The 19,418-nt window shown below is 42.4% G+C and overlaps 1 protein-coding gene and 1 long non-coding RNA gene across 5 annotated transcripts in view; one reads left to right on the forward strand and one right to left on the reverse strand.

The window, feature by feature from the left end:
• Window positions 1-349: 349 nt before the first annotated feature.
• Window positions 350-5,456, reverse strand: LOC307203046. Of its 2 annotated transcripts, none has more exons than XR_013833102.1 (3): window positions 5,349-5,456; window positions 714-1,683; window positions 350-535 (listed from the first exon to the last, which is right to left on the reverse strand). It is a non-coding gene; the product is annotated as an uncharacterized lncRNA (long non-coding RNA). The 2 variants fall into 2 exon arrangements; XR_013833103.1 differs by lacking the exon at window positions 5,349-5,456 and adding an exon at window positions 3,593-3,627.
• Window positions 5,250-19,418, forward strand: part of USP3 (ubiquitin specific peptidase 3) — a 36,460-nt gene continuing 22,291 nt past the window's right edge. The window contains exons 1-3 of one of the 3 annotated variants that reach the window (XM_079953349.1): window positions 5,250-5,424; window positions 17,226-17,286; window positions 17,689-17,820. In XM_079953349.1, the coding sequence (XP_079809475.1) occupies window positions 5,334-5,424; window positions 17,226-17,286; window positions 17,689-17,820 (284 nt within the window). In that variant the 5' untranslated portion in view covers window positions 5,250-5,333. Of the gene's footprint in view, window positions 5,425-16,823; window positions 16,918-17,225; window positions 17,287-17,688; window positions 17,821-19,418 lie in introns of those variants that run through there. The other 2 variants (XM_079953347.1, XM_079953348.1) reach the window with 2 other exon arrangements.

A 19,418-nucleotide genomic window follows, 5' to 3' on the forward strand; every position in this document is an offset into this window, starting at 1 on the left:
TTAATGGTTCCTGCATTTCTGCAGAGCGCCAAAAACTGTGCTGGAGACCATTGTGAACAAATAAAAATGTTAGCTGGACTTGTAAAGAAATGAAAAATAAGGATAATTTAGAGCGATGAAAACTGTGGAGAACGTAATGATATGTAGTTTTAGAAAAATTATGTTAAGGACCCTTGCAGGGGATGGGGGAAAGTCATGGGATTCAGAGAATCTCATATATGGATATAGTAAAAGTTTTTTCTTTTTATTATTTTGAATTTGTTCTTGTAAAAAAACAATATTTTTTTAAAAAAAGAATATTGTGGGTGCTCTTAAAAATGCCAGAGTCAGAAACTGACTGCTTGATGATGACCTGGACCACCTCTTGGCCCAAGACCTGGGAGAGCAGGCAGGGCTCCCTCTTGCTAGCCTTGAAGACCCTATGAATTTTTTTTTTGGGGGGGGGCTCCTTAGGGCCGCCTCCAGAGGATCCAATCTAATTGTCAACAGATTCCCAGCACATTTAGATGGAGAGGCTGAGCCACCCCCCCAAGCCCTCAAGAATGCAGATGGAGATATTTATTAGAAGTTTCAAAAATTACAGAGAAAGAAAAAAGAAGAAAACAACAACAACAACAACAACAACAACAACAACAACAACAACAACAAAAGAATGCAGATGGAGAAAGGTCCAAGACAACAACAACAACAACAACAACAACAACAACAACAACAACAACAGAATGCAGATGGAGAAAGGTCCAAGCTCAGGCTGCACGTCAATGACAAAATCCATGCCTGAAAGCCCAGTTGCTATGTTGCTCCAGAATAAAGGACTGCTCATGAGTAAGGGTTCTTCTCAGGAGGAAGGATTCTCTGCCGCTAAGGTTGAGGATAGGTGGTCCCTCCTTTGAGCCACCTGGTTGCTGGAAAGGTAAGACCTCTGGCTCCTGAGCATAGCCAGGACAAGGACACCCACTTGTCATCATCAGATTCGGAATGAATTGTATCAACAACAGTTTCTAGGCAGTCCCTGCAAGTGCGCACTCTCAGGAGAAAATGCTGGAAACCACGAGAAGCTTCCAGAAGAGTGTTACCTGTGATGCAAATTTGTGAGTTCACAAAACACAGCCTATCACTCAGTTGGTTGCCAGATGTGTCACTAAAATGTGCCATATCATCACCCAAGTGACCTCAGTGAGCATTTCAATTTCAAGCGTTCTGGTTATTTCTATTTTTAGTTAAGTATTTTTATTTATTAACTTGATGGGGGAGCAGCTGCCCCCTGGCTACACCCATGTTCTGGTTCTCTAACTGTGAAACCTGGCTCTTTTGACTTACACTTAGATTTGATTTCCTCAGTTGTTTAGTCCTGGGCTGTCTTCTCTCTTCCTTTATTAAGACAATATCGTTTTCATTTACCTTCCCAGTTACTTAGAATACTGTGTAAAACAGGCATAGGCAAACTCGGCCCTCCAGATGTTTTGGGACTACAATTCCCATCATCCCTGACCACTGGTCCTGATAGCTAGGGATGATGGGAGTTGTGGTCCCAAAACATCCGGAGGGCCGAGTTTGCCTATGCCTGGTGTAAAAGCTGATTATCAGAACAGAATATCTGAAAGTGTATTCCAAAACCAGAAATTTCAACTTACCAAACAGTTTTCAATGACTTTAGACCATCTCGTTTTTCACGGATTACCACTGAAAGATGCAGAAATAACAGCAATGCACAAAGAATTAGTTTGTTGTTAAGTGAAGGCACTTCAGTATCTAAAAAAAGTGAGTTGTGGTGCCCCCTGGTGCTCAGCAGTGGAAATAGTATGGGAGAAAATGTATTTTCTTTGGAGGCCAATGCCCACAGCTACCATGCTTGAAAGGCTTCAAAATTAAGCTGCTGGAACCGAAGGTCCTCTCCTCGGTGTTATTTCAAAAGGTCACTTCCTCCGCTGTGATTGTATTGGTTCTAAATATACATCACTTTCCCACAAAAAACTACCCAAGGCAGTTTACTCGGGGGGGGGGGGGTTGTAGCTCAGTGAGAAAACACTTGCTTTGCATGCAAAAGGTCACAGCTACTCCAGGTAGGTCAGCATAATTGGGTGGGTGGGAAATCCCTGTAATGGAAGGGGAGGCAAGTAGAAATCTCTTAAGCCTTATTTATTTATTTATTTTTACACAAATGTGCCTTGCGCAGTAGGCCAGTTACACTAAAAAGACTGTCCAGTAATGCTAGACCCCTACAGCGCCCTCTAACAAAGATGGATTTTTGGGCCCTAAGCAAATATTTAACCAGGGACCCTGAGATAGCATCTAGTATACTTAACTTTCTCCAGGGCAAAACAAAACTTCATCAACATTGCTCTCCGCTTATAAACAACCAGCTCTCTGGATCTGAGCCACCCGCATTTCTTTGGCATCCCCTTCTGTAGCATGAACCAAGTGACTTACGTTCATGGGAGATTTTACATTAATCCTGCAAGCCTGCAACAATATTTGCAAGATCCCAAAGCCAAACTTTATGTAGTTTATTAAGAATGAAGAAGAAAGGAAGATGACACCTTCCTGGTCAGCGCCTACATTGAAGTTCTAAAGTCTGACCCCATCCGAGAGATTTATATAATTTGAACCCTTAGCTGGCTGGTCTAATATCTAAATTCCTCCCACCTGTTAAGCTAGTCCAAAATACAGGGGCCAGCATACTTAATTAACTCTGCAATTGCACTACTACTGGCAGGCACTCAGCCTCTAGCCGGGCCATGTGGATCTTCCCAAACCCTGCTGCTACTTATTATTAGAGCACAAACAGTACATCAAAACAATAAAGCAAACCAAAAACTGTTGACAATCCCAAAGAGATTGTACCAATAAGCAGTGAGGTGGTTGGCATTCATTTGTCCCAAGAGACAATGAAGCGTGCCTCCAGGGGTGAAGCCAAAACACTGTGTTAGCAACATTGAAGTGACCTCCCTGGGGCTCAAGCCTGGGCAGTGCGTAGGAAGGTCCTGGGCTGTCTGGACATCAGTCTCACTGATGTGGTCCAAAGGAAAGCAGAACAATACATCTGGCAGCAGCCTGTCTGCAATAGTTGTTGGACGGAGGCATACAAGAGGCCATTCAACTGTCTTGGTGACTCCACTCCATGTAGTGTTTACTCCCCAGCCTTTCTCTCTCTCTTGAAAATATCCCAAAAGGCATCAGAGGTTTCAGATCAGATTTTCCTTCTCCTAGATTGGCAACTTTCCCAGGTTGATGAGTCGCATTTCTCCCTAAGCAATGAGGAAGAATTGTATAAACCAATTGACCTATCTCCTCGTAATACAAAATTTTCCCGGCATAGGTTTCCTTTACAATTGATTACTTCAAGACTTGATTACTGCAATGAGCTCTATGTGGGGCTTCCCTTGTGCTTGATCTGTAAGCTGCAGTTTGTGCAGAATCACTTCAAAAGAAAACTTTTATAAAGTAATTTTTAGATGGTACTTGACCCCCACTATGCTCAAACAGTGTGGCATAGTGGTTAGAGTGCTGGATTAGGACCTAGGAGGCCAAAACACAGATCCCTATTCACTTGGTGACTTGGGGCCGGTCACTCACTCTCGGCTTAACCTACCTCACAGTGTTGTTGAGAGGGTGAAGTGTGTACGCTAGGTTGACTTCTTTGGAGAAAAGGAGGGATATAAATGTGTTGTTGTTTAGTCGTTTAGTCGTGTCCGACTCTTCGTGACCCCATGGACCAGAGAACGCCAGGCACTCCTGTCCTCCACTGCCCCCCGCAGCTTGGTCAGACTCATGCTGGTAACCTCGAAAACACTATCCAACCATCTCGTCCTCTGTCGCCCCCTTCTCCTTGTGCCCTCCATCTTTCCCAACATCAGGGTCTTCTCCAGGGAGTCTTCTCTTCTCATGAGGTGGCCAAAGTACTGGAGCCTCAGCTTCACAATCTGTCCTTCCAGTGAGCACTCAGGGCTGATTTCCTTCAGAATGGAGAGGTTTGATCTTCTTGCAGTCCATGGGACTCTCAAGAGTCTCCTCCAGCACCATAATTCAAAAGCATCAATTCTTCGGCGATCAGCCTTCTTTATGGTCCAGCTCTCACTTCCATACATCACTACTGGGAAAACCATAGCTTTAACTATACGGACCTTTGTTGGCAAGGTGATGTCTCTACTTCTCAAGATGCTGTCTAGGCCTGTCATTGCCCTTCTCCCAAGAAGCAGGCGTCACCGGATATAAATGTAGTAATAAATAAAATCATAAAGTCATATTTGTCAAGGTTCAAATGATGTGTGTTGTGAAGAAATGCAAGTGGGTGTCAGGCACACCTCACTGGGGACATCATCAGCAACAAAAATGTTTGTTTTTGTGCCTTCTGCTCAACCCATTTCATTGATTTGTTTTAGCTGCTAAGTTATTCAGCTGCTGTTTTCTACTTTTGGTAACTTTAATTACTAACTGGATTTTACTGCATTTTAAATTGTGATTGTTTTAAGTTTTGTTGTGCATGTGTTTGCGTGTGGGAAATGTGTTGATAATCATTTTCAGCTACCATTATAAGGCGACCACTAGCAGCAATTGCGGAAATTAATAATAATTTAAAAAGGGAGAAGTCAGATGGCGATGGCTTCATCTCAGGATTAGCGCAAGGCGGCAGCCATGGCAACGAGGACACCGCGCGTTTCCTGCTCCGTCCCCCTAGCGGCGAAAGGGGGAACAGCAGGAGCTACGTAGAGCCGTCGCTGGGAAAGCCGAACTAGGCGGTGGGAACACAAACCCGGAGCCTGGATTCCTGGGCGAAGCGAGTGGTGGGGGAGGAAGGGGCGGGGCCTGAGCGCCGTCAAACTCCCCGAGAGACAAAGCCAAGAGCCGCTCATTTCCGGTTCCCATTCGCGCCACATAAACAACACCAACAGGCCGAGCGGGGAGCTGCTCTACCGGCCCCCCCCCCCGCTAAACTCTGCCTCCTTTCGCCTCGCCTTCCCGTAACTACGATTCCGGAAGCTCCGTGAGGCGGTGGCGGCGGCGGGAGCTCTCGAAGTTGGGGAGTTCGAGTGGTCCTCCGAGACTGGGACTTCGCGGCAGGAGGAAAGGGCCGCCGCCGCCGCCGCCGCCGCTTGTGAGGAAGACCGCGATGGCGGCCGGGCGGCTCGAGGGTTCCCGAGCGCTGAGGTGCCGGCCGGCGCAGGCGCAGTAGCGGCACTACCCCGCGCGCGAGAGAGAAAAGGCGGAGCGAGCGCTCCTCTCCGGGCCCCGGCCTGCCCCCTCCCCTGCTCAGTCCCGGCCTGCGCTTCGCCTCGCCTCGCCCGCCTCACGTCGCGCCCCGGCCCTTCGCAGCCGCCGCCGCCGCCGCCGCCATGGAGTGCCCTCACCTCGGCGCCAGCGTCTGCCTCGCGCCCGACTCGGCCAAGTTCCCTCAGGGATCGCCCTCCTCGTGGTGCTGCAGCGGTGAGTGGGGGGCCGGGGGGGGGCCTGACAGGCACCTTCATCTTCCTCGCTCCCCTCCCCCCCCCAACCCCGCTCTCCTTTGTTCCAGGGACACGTCCAGGCCCTTCGCCCGCCCGGCTTTATTGAAACACCCGTCTCTCTCCAGCTCCTCCCCCCCCCGCCCCCGCACCGGCAACAAAAAGATCTCTGGGATCTCTGAGACCCCCCCTCTTGAGTCCGCCCTCTTCCTCCCCCCACCTTCTTCCACTCCGCTGTTGCTTGAGGGGCCTCCGCTTTCTCTCCGGGCTTTGCCTCCTCTTGCCCCTCGCCCGCCCTTTCCTGCACCTTACACGCCCGAGCAACAAAGCGGGGGGGGGGGGCAGCACCCTGAAGAAAAGCTTGGGCTTTTCTCTGCCTTAAAGTTGTGGGAACCCTTGACAGGCTCTGCCTCGTGGCCGTCGCCTCACTTTCCCTGTTCCGTGTAAGATTTCCTGTTCCTCTTCTTATCCCCCTCCTGGTGAGACTCCGCATTCAGATTCTGCACTCCTGATCCCATTAAATCATTTTCTCTGATCTCTCGGTATTCTCCCACTGACTGTCGTGTGCAAACAACAGTGCATCTTCTTTTCGTTATGCATGTGCAGTACTAGGCTGCCTCCTTATATAACTTCCCACCCGAAATCCTGAGCTTCCTTCTCATTTCCTTTGTGGCCTTTGGTCCACTGATGCTAGGGCTGGGGCGGGGGGGGGGGGGCAAGGAAAGGATGCCTGCAAGAGGAGCAGGAAGTCTTCGATTTCAGACCCTTTCTCAGCAGGGGACCATCCTGGGCCTTTGCTGGAGATGTTGGAGGGATCACATTTTTTGCTCTTTTTAGAAAGATGGATCATTTGCAGCACTCCTACCTCCCAAAGCTCAGGATATGTAGTTTTTGCATTCATCTATCCATGAATGTTTTTGCAGGCCTCATTTTACTCCTTCCCATTTTGTGGGCTCAGGAATGCTTGGCCTCTACAGTTCTGCCTAGCTTGTCTTACTTTCTTAGAGAGGGAAGTCTAGCAGATGTGATCCTGACCATGTGCTGGCAGGCAAGGCATTTTCCTGGAGAGAGGAGGTGGCCAAGGGGTTCGTTGTCTTCAAGTGGGAAAGAATGCAGAAATTTCTTTCTAGCTTCTTTGTTCCAGTGAGAGAGCAGTAGCGAGAAAAACAAAACCCACCAAAGAGGAGGCTGAAGAGGCTGTGTTGCTGTTGCTAACTTTGCTGCCTGGTCTTCGACTGGTTAGTTGGTTGCTGAAGAGGCTGTTTGTGTTTAATGTGCTCGAAGGTGCCTCTTGTATTTTTGAATTTAGGCCATGTCAGTGAACTGGGCCGCAGTATGCTGGAAGGTGGATATAGTGCAATAAAACATATGGGGAGGGAAAGTTTCAACAGGAAATGCTGGGTAATTTGATTCCTTTGTGTGTACACATGGCCTCAGTCAATATTTACATAATTGAGATGTGTGTTGTGGTGCAAATGTAAGATTTTCCATGTTTGGCCTTTTGTTCATTTCATGGTGGTAATAAACATTGAGACACTTGCTTTACATTTTCAGTACGCTCATGGAAACAGAGTACTGTATGTTGTGTTTAGTTATTTCACTTTGAGTTCTTTTCACCTTTCCAGTAGGAAGTAAATCAATAGTAGGGTGTTTTACAGTGTTTCAGCTGTGCTCTTGTAACTTCTCTTTTTCTCTAAAATGTCTGAGTTGTACTCGAAAAGCCTCTCTTTTGAATTTGCAAAACTCAGTCGGAGTTTTGCAGTTCAATGGGTTGTGGATTGCATCTTGTCACTAAAGTGAGGAAACGTTCTAATGTTGTTTTCTGAGGTTTCCTTCTGTGGAGGAAAAGCTACATGGCTGCTCTTAAGTGTGTTGTGTTTGAGAGAGGCTATTAGCTTGCTTGAATCTCCTGTGCAACTCCATCCTGGAGCTAAGGTGTGGTAGGTACTACTGCTGCCTTTGGCTAAACCAGTTATATTACTCTGTAAAACATGCAGTGTTAAAGCAGAATTTATTATACTATGTGATGTTACAGGAGAACTAAAGTGTAAATGAAAGCACTGAAAAAGAAAACAACTTTGAGAAATATGTTTACAAACTTAGTCATAAGGGGCGTATCTATTAGCTCAGGCAAGCAAATCTGTTAGGCAAGATCACTGGCATGAAGTTCCTCTTCTTCAAGGAAGGTCAGAAAGATAACATTACCAAAGGTGAAGGTAGTAAAAAGTATCAGTGTCAGTATCTCGCAGATTATAAAAGTATACAGTGGTACCTTGGTTTAAGAACAGCTTAGTTTATGAACAACTTGGATTAAGAACGCAGCAAACCCAGAAGTAGGTGTCTTGGTTTGTGAACTTTGACTTGGAATAACAACATGTTTTGCTTCCTGTTGAGTGTGTTCCATTTGTAAATTGAATCCACTGTTGCTATGGGAAAGCACGCCTTGGTTTAAGAACAGACTTCTGGAAGGGATTAAGTTCGTAAACCAAGGTACCACTGTACTGTGAGCTGTCTTTAGGGCCTGACAAGCTAGTTGTCTGCATGGAAGTGTTACTTGCCCCTTGCAAATGGCTTCCTGTAAGTCTGACGTTTGTATAAATATCCTGACAATGATTTGGGGGAATTTGCTGCAAAATTGAATTGGTTTGGAAGATGTTACAATTGCACCCTAAAGAGTACAGTTGAAGTTGCTGTTTTGCTGAGACAGGGCCAGATACATCTTTGTCTATTGTATATGTAAATTAACATAAGTGCACTTACACAAATGCAGGAATGTTTTACAGGATGCCAGAGTTTTTCCATACGCTTTGTTTGATAAAGCTCCCCTCTCATTACCACCTTCCCCTCCCTGCAGTCTCAGCCCTCCCATGGTTCTTCCAGTCCATAAAACATCAATCATGCTTGTAATGCTCTAGAAAGGCCAGGAGCTTATGATGTACTGTATTGCAATGTGAATTTCCAATAGACTCCCCTCTCTCTCTCTCTCTCTCTCTCTCTCTCTCTCTGTGTGTGTGTGTGTGTGTGTGCATATGTATGTGTGGCTGTTACACTCCTTTGGGAATACCCTGTTGAACAGAGTTCAGCAGAGGAGGACAGGAGTTATTTTTATTTGTATAATATACTACAGACATATAAAGGGAACAAGTGTGGGAACTTTCCCCCTGTCTTTTTATGTTTTGTATTAGAATTATACAAGATGACAAATAATATATTCTGGGCTGGTTTGTAAACATTTCTAGTAAAACAAATTTTCTGCCTATATTGGATGTCATTAATTGGGCATTCTCTTTCTCTGCTACTGCTGTTCTTATAGTGAGACAGTAATTTTAACCTCTGCTGTTCTTAATTCTTATTTTTTGCTGTTTCTTTATGGTTGTATTTTACTGCTTTTTAAAGCATTCATTATAATTGCTCTAGTGCTGTTTTTAGATTGTAATGAATTTGTGATTTTATCTTGTTTTAATTCTACTTCATATGACATTTAGAGAACTATAATTGAATTGGGAATCTAAATATAGTCAATAAAGTTAATGAGCACAGTTGTGACTTCATTCCTTGGCACTGTTTGGTGATGCTGTACTTATTCCTCATTTTTGTGGTTAGAATAAAGCTTTTGTTTAACCAGAGGCCTCCAAATTATGTCCACTGATGAGACTCCCCATGGGATCCACCTTCTGGCCAGTGTTAGAAACTGAGATATGAAAGCTAGAAAGTTAAATGGCACCTTAAACCTAGATTATAGGTGCAACAATGAATGTCTAGGTGCGCTTTTTAATAACAAGAATACAAAGCTGAAAATGAATGAACTGCAGCTAAAATATTGTGTTCATTTTTCACAAGGTCCAGTCCTCATCTGAAGACTGCAAAAAAACAAAAACAAAGCCATGCTTCCCCTGCTGGCCCCCCTGATATTCTTAAGAGGGTCTCTTCTCCAGTCTTCAGAGAGCGGCTGGAAGTGAGGAGGCAGAAAAAGGTCTTCCCTTCTCTCCACTCTGCAGACAAGCCATGGATTCTCCCTACACCCTCTTTCCCTCATATAAATATATCTTTTTGGCACTACAGACTCTGCTAACCCAGAAATGGTACCTCGGGTTAAGAACTTTGCTTCAGGATGAGAACAGAAATCGTGCTCCGGCAGCAGTAGGCCCCATTATCTAAAGTGGTGCTTCAGGTTAAGAACAGTTTCAGGTTAAGAACGGACCTCCGGAACGAATTAAGTACTTAACCCGAGGTACCACTGTACAGTTAACACATATTAAAGCCTATACAGCTGATGGTAGAGACACCCATCTTGAGTGTCCTACAATGATCCCACTCCAAAATTTGTGTTGATTTTAAGCATCACTGTGAGAGTCTGAAGTAGATAACACTTTAACATGTGCTACTTAAACCATCATAACTAACTGGCTAGTATATTTAAAATTAAAAGCACGTCATACATTAAAAGTGCATTAAACAAGGCAGCTAAAACCTAAACAAAACATATTGAGTTCAAAAGAAAAGTTTTCAGGTCCCCGATCCATGCATATTTTACTTGAGAGGAAGCTCCATTGAACTCAATTGGGATGTACTTCTGAGTAACAGGTAGATCCAGATCAGGGTTGAAAACTCTTTCCCCCCCATAATGGTGCCCAAATTGCTTCTTTTGTTTCTTATACATTGCATTTTATGGTATTACAGTTTGAATTCCTTAACATTGTAAAGTACAGTGCATTAGAGTTGCTAAACAGAGAAAAATATTTAAATGGTCCACCAAGATGCTCAGCAGTTTTCAAGTGCACTGTGGATGGGAAGTTAGAAAACCACCACTCCTGTCTGGATCATTCTCCCTAGTTCTCCTTCCATCTCCCACATGTGTGAAATTCCACCCAAGGTTTAATTTCTCCTGTGCAATTAATTCTGTAGACAAGCCCATTCCTCCAGCAGTTTCAGTGAAGGCTGATGGGTGGGGGGAGAGTTTCGTAGCTTTCTTGAGGAAAGAGCCAGACAAGGCAGTGAGAGCTTTGCTCCCTGCCCGTTTTCAGTGGTGGAGACAAGATGGGAATGAAATGGATGGAGGGAGGAAAAAGGCAGCTGTACTCCTAGCCTAAGGGCAGCCAATCCAAGGCTCCTGAGAGGGAAACACTGCCTTTCTGTAAGGCCAGCTGAGAGGTGGAACCTATCAACTTACCTGACGCTGCAGCAATCTCTTGGAAGTCTAGTGGAAAGGAATTTCTCCTCCCAAACCCTGAGCAGTGGCAGTTTTAATATGAAATATTAGGTGCTTCCAGAGTTCAGAAACTGCTCGCATTTAATGAAATTCCCTGTTGTAAAATGTGTCTAGAACAATGGGAGTTTCGAACATTGCACCCAGTGAGAGGTAAGTTGGGTGATTGTGCTATTAGCCCACTTCATGGTTTAAGTGAAAATTTGCACCTGAGCCCCCCCGCCCCCCCGCACCCAAATTCTAGTCTGAAACTCTCCACTAAGCACTCCCTTTTGCCACTTAGGACTTGCTTGTGTTCCCTATTGGAGAGACTTGCAGTTATAGCAGGTAGCCAATGAGAGAAGCTTTGTAATGCTGCTTGATTTGACTAGGACTGCTGCCAGTGTTCAAAACGCCCATTGTTCTAAGTGGATTTTGCTACAGGGAATTTCATCAGTGTGAGCTGTTTCTGAGCTCTGGGCACAGTACTGCGCCTAAAATTTCAGATTAAAACTGCAGAGTGGAAGGAAAGGAGGACCCTTTTCTGCCTCCCTACTTCCAGCTATTCTCTGAAGACTGGAGAAGAGACCCTCTTAAGTATATTAGTGGGTGGGTGGGCAGGGGAAGGAATAGACCATTTGAAAAATGAACATAATATTTTAGTTGCAGTTCGTTCATTTTCAACTTTGTATTCTTGTTATTTAAAAAGTGTGCCTAGACATTCCATTGTTGCGCCCATAACATAGGCTTAAGGTGCTGTTTAGCTCCTAGCTTTCATATCTCAGTTTCTAACACTGACTGCTGCAGGGCTCAGCAGCAAGCATCCTTCATGAGTAGCCATTTTAACGTATGGTAACCATAACAAAATAAAATGATAGTGGCATTTTTGAAATATAGGCATTTCTTTGAGAGTATTTGCTGGATCAGTTTACAGGCAGGCCAACTCGGCTCTAATCTCTTGATTAATAACAATGTCTTCAATTATTGTACTGAATATTTATTATGCTTTTTCAATTACGTTTTTAAAATGGGAATATTTATTGTGTTACCAGCTTGACCCACATGGCTTAGGTTTTTGGTATAACTGGACGTTGCCTGGGAGACTTACTCTCATCTAGACTAGAGTAAGAGTGATTCATTCTGGGGCAGCTGCTGAAGAGGGGTTCTTTGTATGCCTTGTTTGTATCGACTCAGTGTATAGATCATAGGGCTGGAAATATATGTTAGATGCCAGGTTGCCATAGCGATTGAAATTTGGTTCTATTGCAGTGCTTAGAAAACTATTCTGTCAGCTTGTGAAAATCTTTGCACATGTACCCAGTCTTTGTTATAAATGATACCAGAGGATGATATGTACAGGACTTGTCAGTGCAAGTGGTCATAATTCCTTTGTCATAGCAACTGTCATTTGAAATAAATCATTCTTATTTTTATCTGTTTAACAAAATTTATATACTGCTTGATTTTAAATAGAACCTCTAAGCCATTTACATAAACTAAAACAAACAATGAAAGGCAAACTTAAAACATAATTAAAACCAACTGTTAAACTAAAAGCAGATTTAAAACACATGTCAATTTCTACATGTCAGAATATTTTAATACCTTATTTCATCTTGGCTACACAGAGAAGTAGCTCAGTGATACTGTGGAAAGCTCTGATACAGTTTAGGCACAGTTTATCATGTTTCAGCCAAACCATGGTTTGGTATCCCTACTTAGGTGCTCCTCTCACGTGCTCAGATTTCCTCTTATTTGAGAAGCTTTCTATTTGCTGTGATAGCTGAATTGGGAAAACTAGGGCTTCTATAAATGGCAGCTTGCCTCCAAACAAGAACTAGAAAGTAGTTTGAAGTTGAAGTTGAGGTTAATCTTTCATGCAGTCTGGTCATTAGCATAAAATTGCGGTTGAAGCTTTCCTGTAGCGAGTGTGCTGTATGAAAAGGCAGAACAAGCCGCAGCTAAATCTCAGACCTATACCTTTGCTTCCCTCATGGCTGGCCCAGTTTTATTAGCAATTTTTTTTTATTAAGAAGCTTGGCATGCATTCTTTATTGTTTATTTTAAATGTTGCATGTGATTTTTATTGTATTGAGTTGTAAGTAATTCTTTTCAAAAATGAGACCCTTAAAGTAATTCAGTGATACTGGAAAATGATCATCCAGCCATAGGTGTGTGCAGGTAAGGATTGCTGCATCAGTGAAATGCTGCTTTATCCTCTTTGTGTTTTGATTTGGCATTCATGCTGCTTTTTAAAACAATTTATTTATTAAATTTTCAAATATACATTTTCCACCTTTAAATATACAACAATACATCCAATGACTTCCCATTTTTTCTTTGTTTTTCCTTGTACTTCCAAAAGTAACTGCATATTCTATTTCTTCCATCTAGTTTCCCCCTTTCCATTATATCTTAATCTACATTATACTGTTGAATTTACAATAATCCTGCTAGTGTTTTCACTTGCTTACGATTGTTTTCCAAATATTCCACAAATAATTTCCATTCCCCTTTATACACACATTCTTATTGTTCTCTTACCTTGCTGGCTAGGCCTGCTAGCTCTGCATAGTCCATCATTTTCAGTTGCCATTCCTCCTTCTTTGGAACCTCTCCCACCTTCCATTTCTGAGCTAACAAAGTCTGAGCTGCTGTCTTTGCATCCATAAATAGCTTTTTCTGTGCCCTGGGTACCTCTGTCTGTACCATACCCAAAATAAATGCTTCTGGTTTGTTTGTTTTTTGGAATATTCTTGTAAACCATTTTTTTCATTTCATTATAAATCCTTTCCAAAGCATCATTAACTATTTGAATGACCACCCATATATGATAAAACGTTCCTTCTGCTTCTTGACATTTCCAACAGATACCTGTTTCACTTTTAAACATCTTTGCCAATTTACTTGGAGTTAGGTACCATCTATAAATCATTTTCATATAATTTTCCTTCAATGTGCAACATGCAGTAAATTTTAAATCCGTCTTCCATGTGGCAATCATGCTTCAAGGTAGATTAGGGAGGGGTTTGTGGCCACAGTCCAAGTGTGTACTTTCCTCCTCCTCGCTCATAAGTGCAAAAACAACTTTCTGTGTTCTCACTCAGCCAGTGCTGATATCATCTTGATTACTGAATGGAAACCAGGCCTCATCTGGGTATTTGCATAACTTAAGGGGTATGACATTGGGTTTCATGCTAGGGTGGAGTAGAAGAAAAACAACTTTTAATGAAGCACTTAAAACAGAATAATAAAGCATACATTAATAAGGTATCTTTATTTTTCTGTATCTCATTGGTTCTGTTATATACATTTTCATGATTACTTCAGAATTTCTAGTTACCTGGAAATGCAGGCATGTTTGGTTCCCTGTGTCAACAGATCTTGTTAGTCTCTACGCTTCAGAAGATAGTCTTGTTTGCTCTTAGTAGACAGGCTAGGTTTGATGAAAAGGGAACTATATCATATACATGAATTAGTAATGTTTATATGTAATAGGCTTGAAACTTGGCTGCCATCCGCCTATCTGCGTAGTTGTTTCTCGGGTATTGGCTTAGCTGCTGTGGCTCGCTGCTTAGGGTGACTGTGTCAGCAGTAGAATGTGGAATTTTTCCTGAAGGGATAAGTAACCTTGAAGGCACAGAGTAAAGGGAAAAAGCAACCACTAAGAGAGAAGTTCCAGAGGAAGAAAGTATCTTGCTCATGGGCAAGGAGTTGGATTGCAGGAAGGGACTTGTGAAGTTGGAAGCCAAGAGTACAGTGAGGTCAGTGGTCAGAGTTGGAGGACAAGCAAAATTCAATCATTTAAACTAGCCAGTTGTTGCTTTAGTGCAGGTCTTTTAGTTGTCTAAGAAAATGACTAATAAGTTCTTGGAGAGTGGTGAGTTGCCTTTAGAAGTGTATTGTTTAAAGCTACCTTGGGCATTATCTTCATTCTCTTGACTCAGCTGTTCTCTAAAGCCCATTTCCTGTTTGTCTGCTGTTTCATCCTAACTTGACTTTTCTCTTTTCTTGTCTGTGAGTATGGAAGCTACAGATAACTTCTTACTCACCTTCAACCCTCTTTGTACCAGCCTGGGTTTGAATATATCTGAGAGGTGGTACCCAGTACATATGGGACGCAGGTGGCGCTGTGGTCTAAACCACAGAGCCTAGGGTTTGCTGATCAGAAGGTTGGCGGTTCGATTCCCATTGACAGGGTGAGCTCCCGTTGCTTGGTCCCTGCTCCTGCCAACCTAGCAGTTCAAAAGCACATTAAAGTGCAAGTAGATAAATAGGTACCTCTCCGTCAAGAAGGTAAACGACGTTTCTGTGCACTGCTCTGGGTCACCAGAAGTGGCTTAGTCATGCTGGCCACATGACCCGAAAGCTGTCTGTGGACAAATACAGCTCCCTCGGCCAGTAAAGCGACGTGAGCGCCGCAATCCCAGAGTCGTCCGTGACTGGACCTAACGGTCAGGGGTTCCTTTACCTTTACCTTTACCTTTACCCAGTACATAGCAGACAAAAACTGAGAAGTTCTTGGTTCGAAAGTCATTGCAGCTGACTAAAAAATGATAGGTGATCTTTAGCAAGCCACTGTGTCATTGCTTCAGCCCCACCCCCCTGCAACATACACATAATAGTGTCTACTCCACAGGGTTACTGGAATAGTTACTGGAATAACATGTAAAGTGGTTTGAACATTTTGCTTTTATGAATTGGTTTATATGCCCCCAAAGTAGCTTGCAACAAAACCAGCTGACACAATCAAACAAATGCATTCAAGAAGCAGAATAAAATGGTCAAAAACTTAAGAGCAAATGAAAAGCTAAGCAGAATAAAAAGATCTCAACAGCTCACCTAAAGCTTAGAAAGGAGGGAGCCAACTGAGGGGCAGACTAAATGTTGTTTATAGGGTGAAATATTTTGCTCTTTAAAAATAGAGCAGTTAATTCTTTGCAGGGAATGGCTGTGCCCATTGTGTAAATAAGGAACAAGCATTGCAAACTCACTTCAAGTTACAAAGTTGTAAACAACACTATTCTCCCTCTTCTGTTATGCAATGGCAAATATAGTTTCCACATTCCCAAATTAACAGGAGAAGAAAAGAGACATATGACTCATTTCAGATGGCCTTATGGCATCTCAGATTCTTTTTGGCCAAATCCTTCCTATATGAATGTCATAATACTTGAGGCCATTCTAAAAATACAGCTAGGTAAAACTGTAGGTAATTGTTGTTGCAGACACTTTAGCTAAAACTTGCAGAACAGTTCTGTTTATTTCTCTTTAATGTGAGCTGTATAAAGACTCCCCTTTTCACACAAAGAAGAGCTTTGATTTTGTAAAATTGGTTTGATATTTTCAACATCTAGATAGATACTAAGTTCAGTTTACAGGCATAAGTATATTACTTTGCCTCTGAAGGCTTCTCTGTACCTAGAAGCTGGAGTACTAAGCAGCCAAGCAACTCTGAACAATGGTTTACCTGAATTTTCAGAATTCAGACATCATGCTTGGGTTTTAAGCTCTAATTAGTGCAAACTATGGTTTGGTTGTATGTCTGAGTTGCACCAGCATCTCACCACAGTTATGAAGGCTTATTTTTCAGATTGTGACTAGTGCAAAATGAGCTGTTTCTTCCTTTCTAATGTACATCAGGAAAGTGAGTGACTCAGATCTTCAAATCAATCAAAGCAGGAGTGGAAAATCCTTTCTGACTACCCACTAATCCCTATCCCAATCACTGCAGAACAGACTGCCCTCCTTAGAAATGTATGGCATCCGATCTTTACCATATGGCTTGCTTGCTTTGGTTTCTGTTTTCTTTCCAATATATTGGAGTGTTGGTTCTAATCACACTTATAAGTGGAGTGCATTATGCCAACTGCACCTCAGTGCTTCACATAACAGGGTTTTATAATAACCAAGTGAAAGCATTCCATTTTTTAGTTTGGTTCTGGTTCAGTTGCTGATTGTAGATGTTCCAGTTTGGTTCTGGTTCAGACCAGTAAAGATTTAGTATCCAGTTTAACTAGTGTTCGAAATCTGCCAGGCGCATTTTGTGACTGGCATGGGTCCAATTGTGACAACATGGAGATCTCTTTAAAATATAAAGCAGTATAGATATGATGATGATATAAATTTCACTGCAAAAAAATGGCACCTAGACATTCTGTTGTGGCAACTGTAACCATTTAAGGTGCCATTTGGTGATTAGCTTTATATACCTGAGTTTCTAACACATTTAAAGTACGGTAGATTAGTTCAGGATCATGTCAGAAAACAAGTGTTCATATTATGATGCAGGTAAGTAAAATGTAGAACATATGATTGTGAGAAATATACTGATGGAAAATATATGTTTACATTTTTAAATAACCCACCCATTCTCCAACTCTCCTATACTGTCCACCTTTATTCTGTCAACTTCCTTCTCTATAGTTTAACAGGAGCTACCTACTACCAATCAGTTGATGTTGTATAAACATCATTGTGAGAAATGTTGTATTTCATATTATTTCTGAAAGAGATATTTGTAACTCAAAAAACTGGCTTATGTGACCGCACCATACAGTGTGTTTAACTCAACTTCTCTATTTTTTCATGCTTAACAGTGTGCCGATCTAATAAAAGTCCTTGGATCTGCCTGACTTGTTCAAGTGTCCACTGTGGAAGGTGGGTATATCTACATTTGACCCCTCCTGAAAGCATATTTAGGTAAAACATGTTTTAAAATGAGAAGACTTAGAGTTTTTCTCTTCAGTTAAAATGACAGGTAATCTGGGCAGTATTTTTAAAAAAGTCTCTTATCTGAGAGTTGCTGATGTTTTTTATTGGACTGAAACCATAAAAAGGCCGTTAAAAATGTACAAAGGTGAATGTATGCTTATTCTGTTGGAAGACTTCCAAAACCTACTGGGTATCTGCACTTAAAATCTGCCAAGTAATTTAACATTCAACAGCCCAACCTAGTTGATACTGTTGCAGTTGTTCATACAGTATGCTTTTTTGAGATGCGCTAGGCATTATCTTGGAAAAGGAGGCTCTTGAGAACTTGCTATCTTTCCCCTCTTTCAGATATGTGAATGGGCATGCAAAGAAACATTATGAAGAGGCCCAAGTTTCATTAGCTAATCACAAGAAAACAGAAAAGCAAGAGAAGATTCAACACACAGTGTGCATGGATTGCAGTAGTTACAGTACATACTGGTAAGGTTTTTTAAAGCATATCATTAGTTAGTAGTTGTAGTTTATATTTAATACTTTATGCCTGTTGAGAGTGCTTCACATTATCTTGGCAATGCCTTCAACAGTCCTATGAGATAGGCCAGAATTATCCCAGTATAGCAGCTGGTAGGTGTACACTGAGATGGTGGTTTATCTCATGCCCTGTGGTGGTAAGAACTGAACTTGGGACTTCCTAGCTTACAACTGATTTTCTTAACCACTACGCTATACAAGTTGAACAGTTTCCTTGTTTTTCATTTCTATGTTCATCCCATCTTATCTTGAGGGTTTGGGGTAAATAATGAAAGCAGCAACCTTCACCTGTATGGAATAACCTTTTGCCCAGTTCATTTCAATTTTCTCACCCTTTTGCCAAACGCCAACTGAAAGAAGGAATTTTTTTACAAACCACTGTAGAGTTAATTTAATAAATAATTCAAGGAAAAACACCATCTCAGTTCAAACCGGTGTTTGAATCAAGGTTTGCAATTTTGTCTTGAAGGACAAAACCTAGAAATCTGAGGTGAGGGAGCGTCCTCATTGGAGGCGTCTTCTAGACTTGTAAATCAGCATTATGAATGTGTGAGCAGAGCCAGTGTCATGTTCAAATCTCAATCAGGTCTCTGTCAAGTTTGGTTTGAGGTCTATCTCTTACATGAGTGCATGTATGCTTACATACATAGCTGTCCTGAATCTTCACATGTCCAAATTTTATGGCAGTGTGATTGCTGTCCAAACTGCCCCCCCTTTTGTTTTTGGTGAAAGCCTAATTTGCATAGGATTGGTGTGGTTCTTGGGCTGCTTCCACTCTTTGGGTAATGTGTATATCTTCCTTACATGGTGGGGGCAGATTGTGCAGTTATGGGTCATGCTGATAGCAGTCAACCCTTTGTGGGTATGACAGTGTGGCCAAAATGCTATATATAGCAGCATTCCTGGGCCTTTTCCTCTCATGTTGTCAGTGAGATGTTATAAGCCTGACTTGTGAGTTAAAAGCAGCTGTCCTCTTCCCATCCCACTCGCCTCCCTTGAGGCTACCTATGCCCCACTTACTAAGCTAAACATACCCAGTTAACTCAGTCTGTCTTCATTCATATGGCTTGCTTTGTAAACTCCAGGGAAGTATTATACTGGATTAAAATACCACATACCTGTTTAACTATAGCCATTAGAAGCCAACCAAAACAGAAAGGATACCATGCCTTGAAACCATGTTTGGGCTCAGAATTTGAGGAAAATATACAATGAAAGAAGTTCACAGCTGTACAGCAGCCATAGAGAATGTCTCTTGATGACACAGCAAAAATGCAACTTTAATGTTCCAGCTCTCTGAAAAGTACAGTTTCATCTCACTTATCCAGCTCATTATGCATTCCAGCCTAACTTTTGGTCCTAAACAAATTGGTGTGTGGAGCTGTTGAAACTAATCCTTATTGCCGGGGTGGCGGCGGCCAGCAAGATGAGCATTTCAGTAATGTTTCTTTGTTTTTAGAATTCCAGATAGGTCTTTAAAGGGCATTTTGAACCTTGTATTTAGTAGCTGATTTGTCGTACTTTCATCTCCCCTTGTTTGATTTGCA

The sequence above is a fragment of the Podarcis cretensis genome (assembly GCF_951804945.1).
Source record: "Podarcis cretensis genome assembly, chromosome: 14".
Lineage (NCBI taxonomy): Eukaryota > Metazoa > Chordata > Lepidosauria > Squamata > Lacertidae > Podarcis > Podarcis cretensis.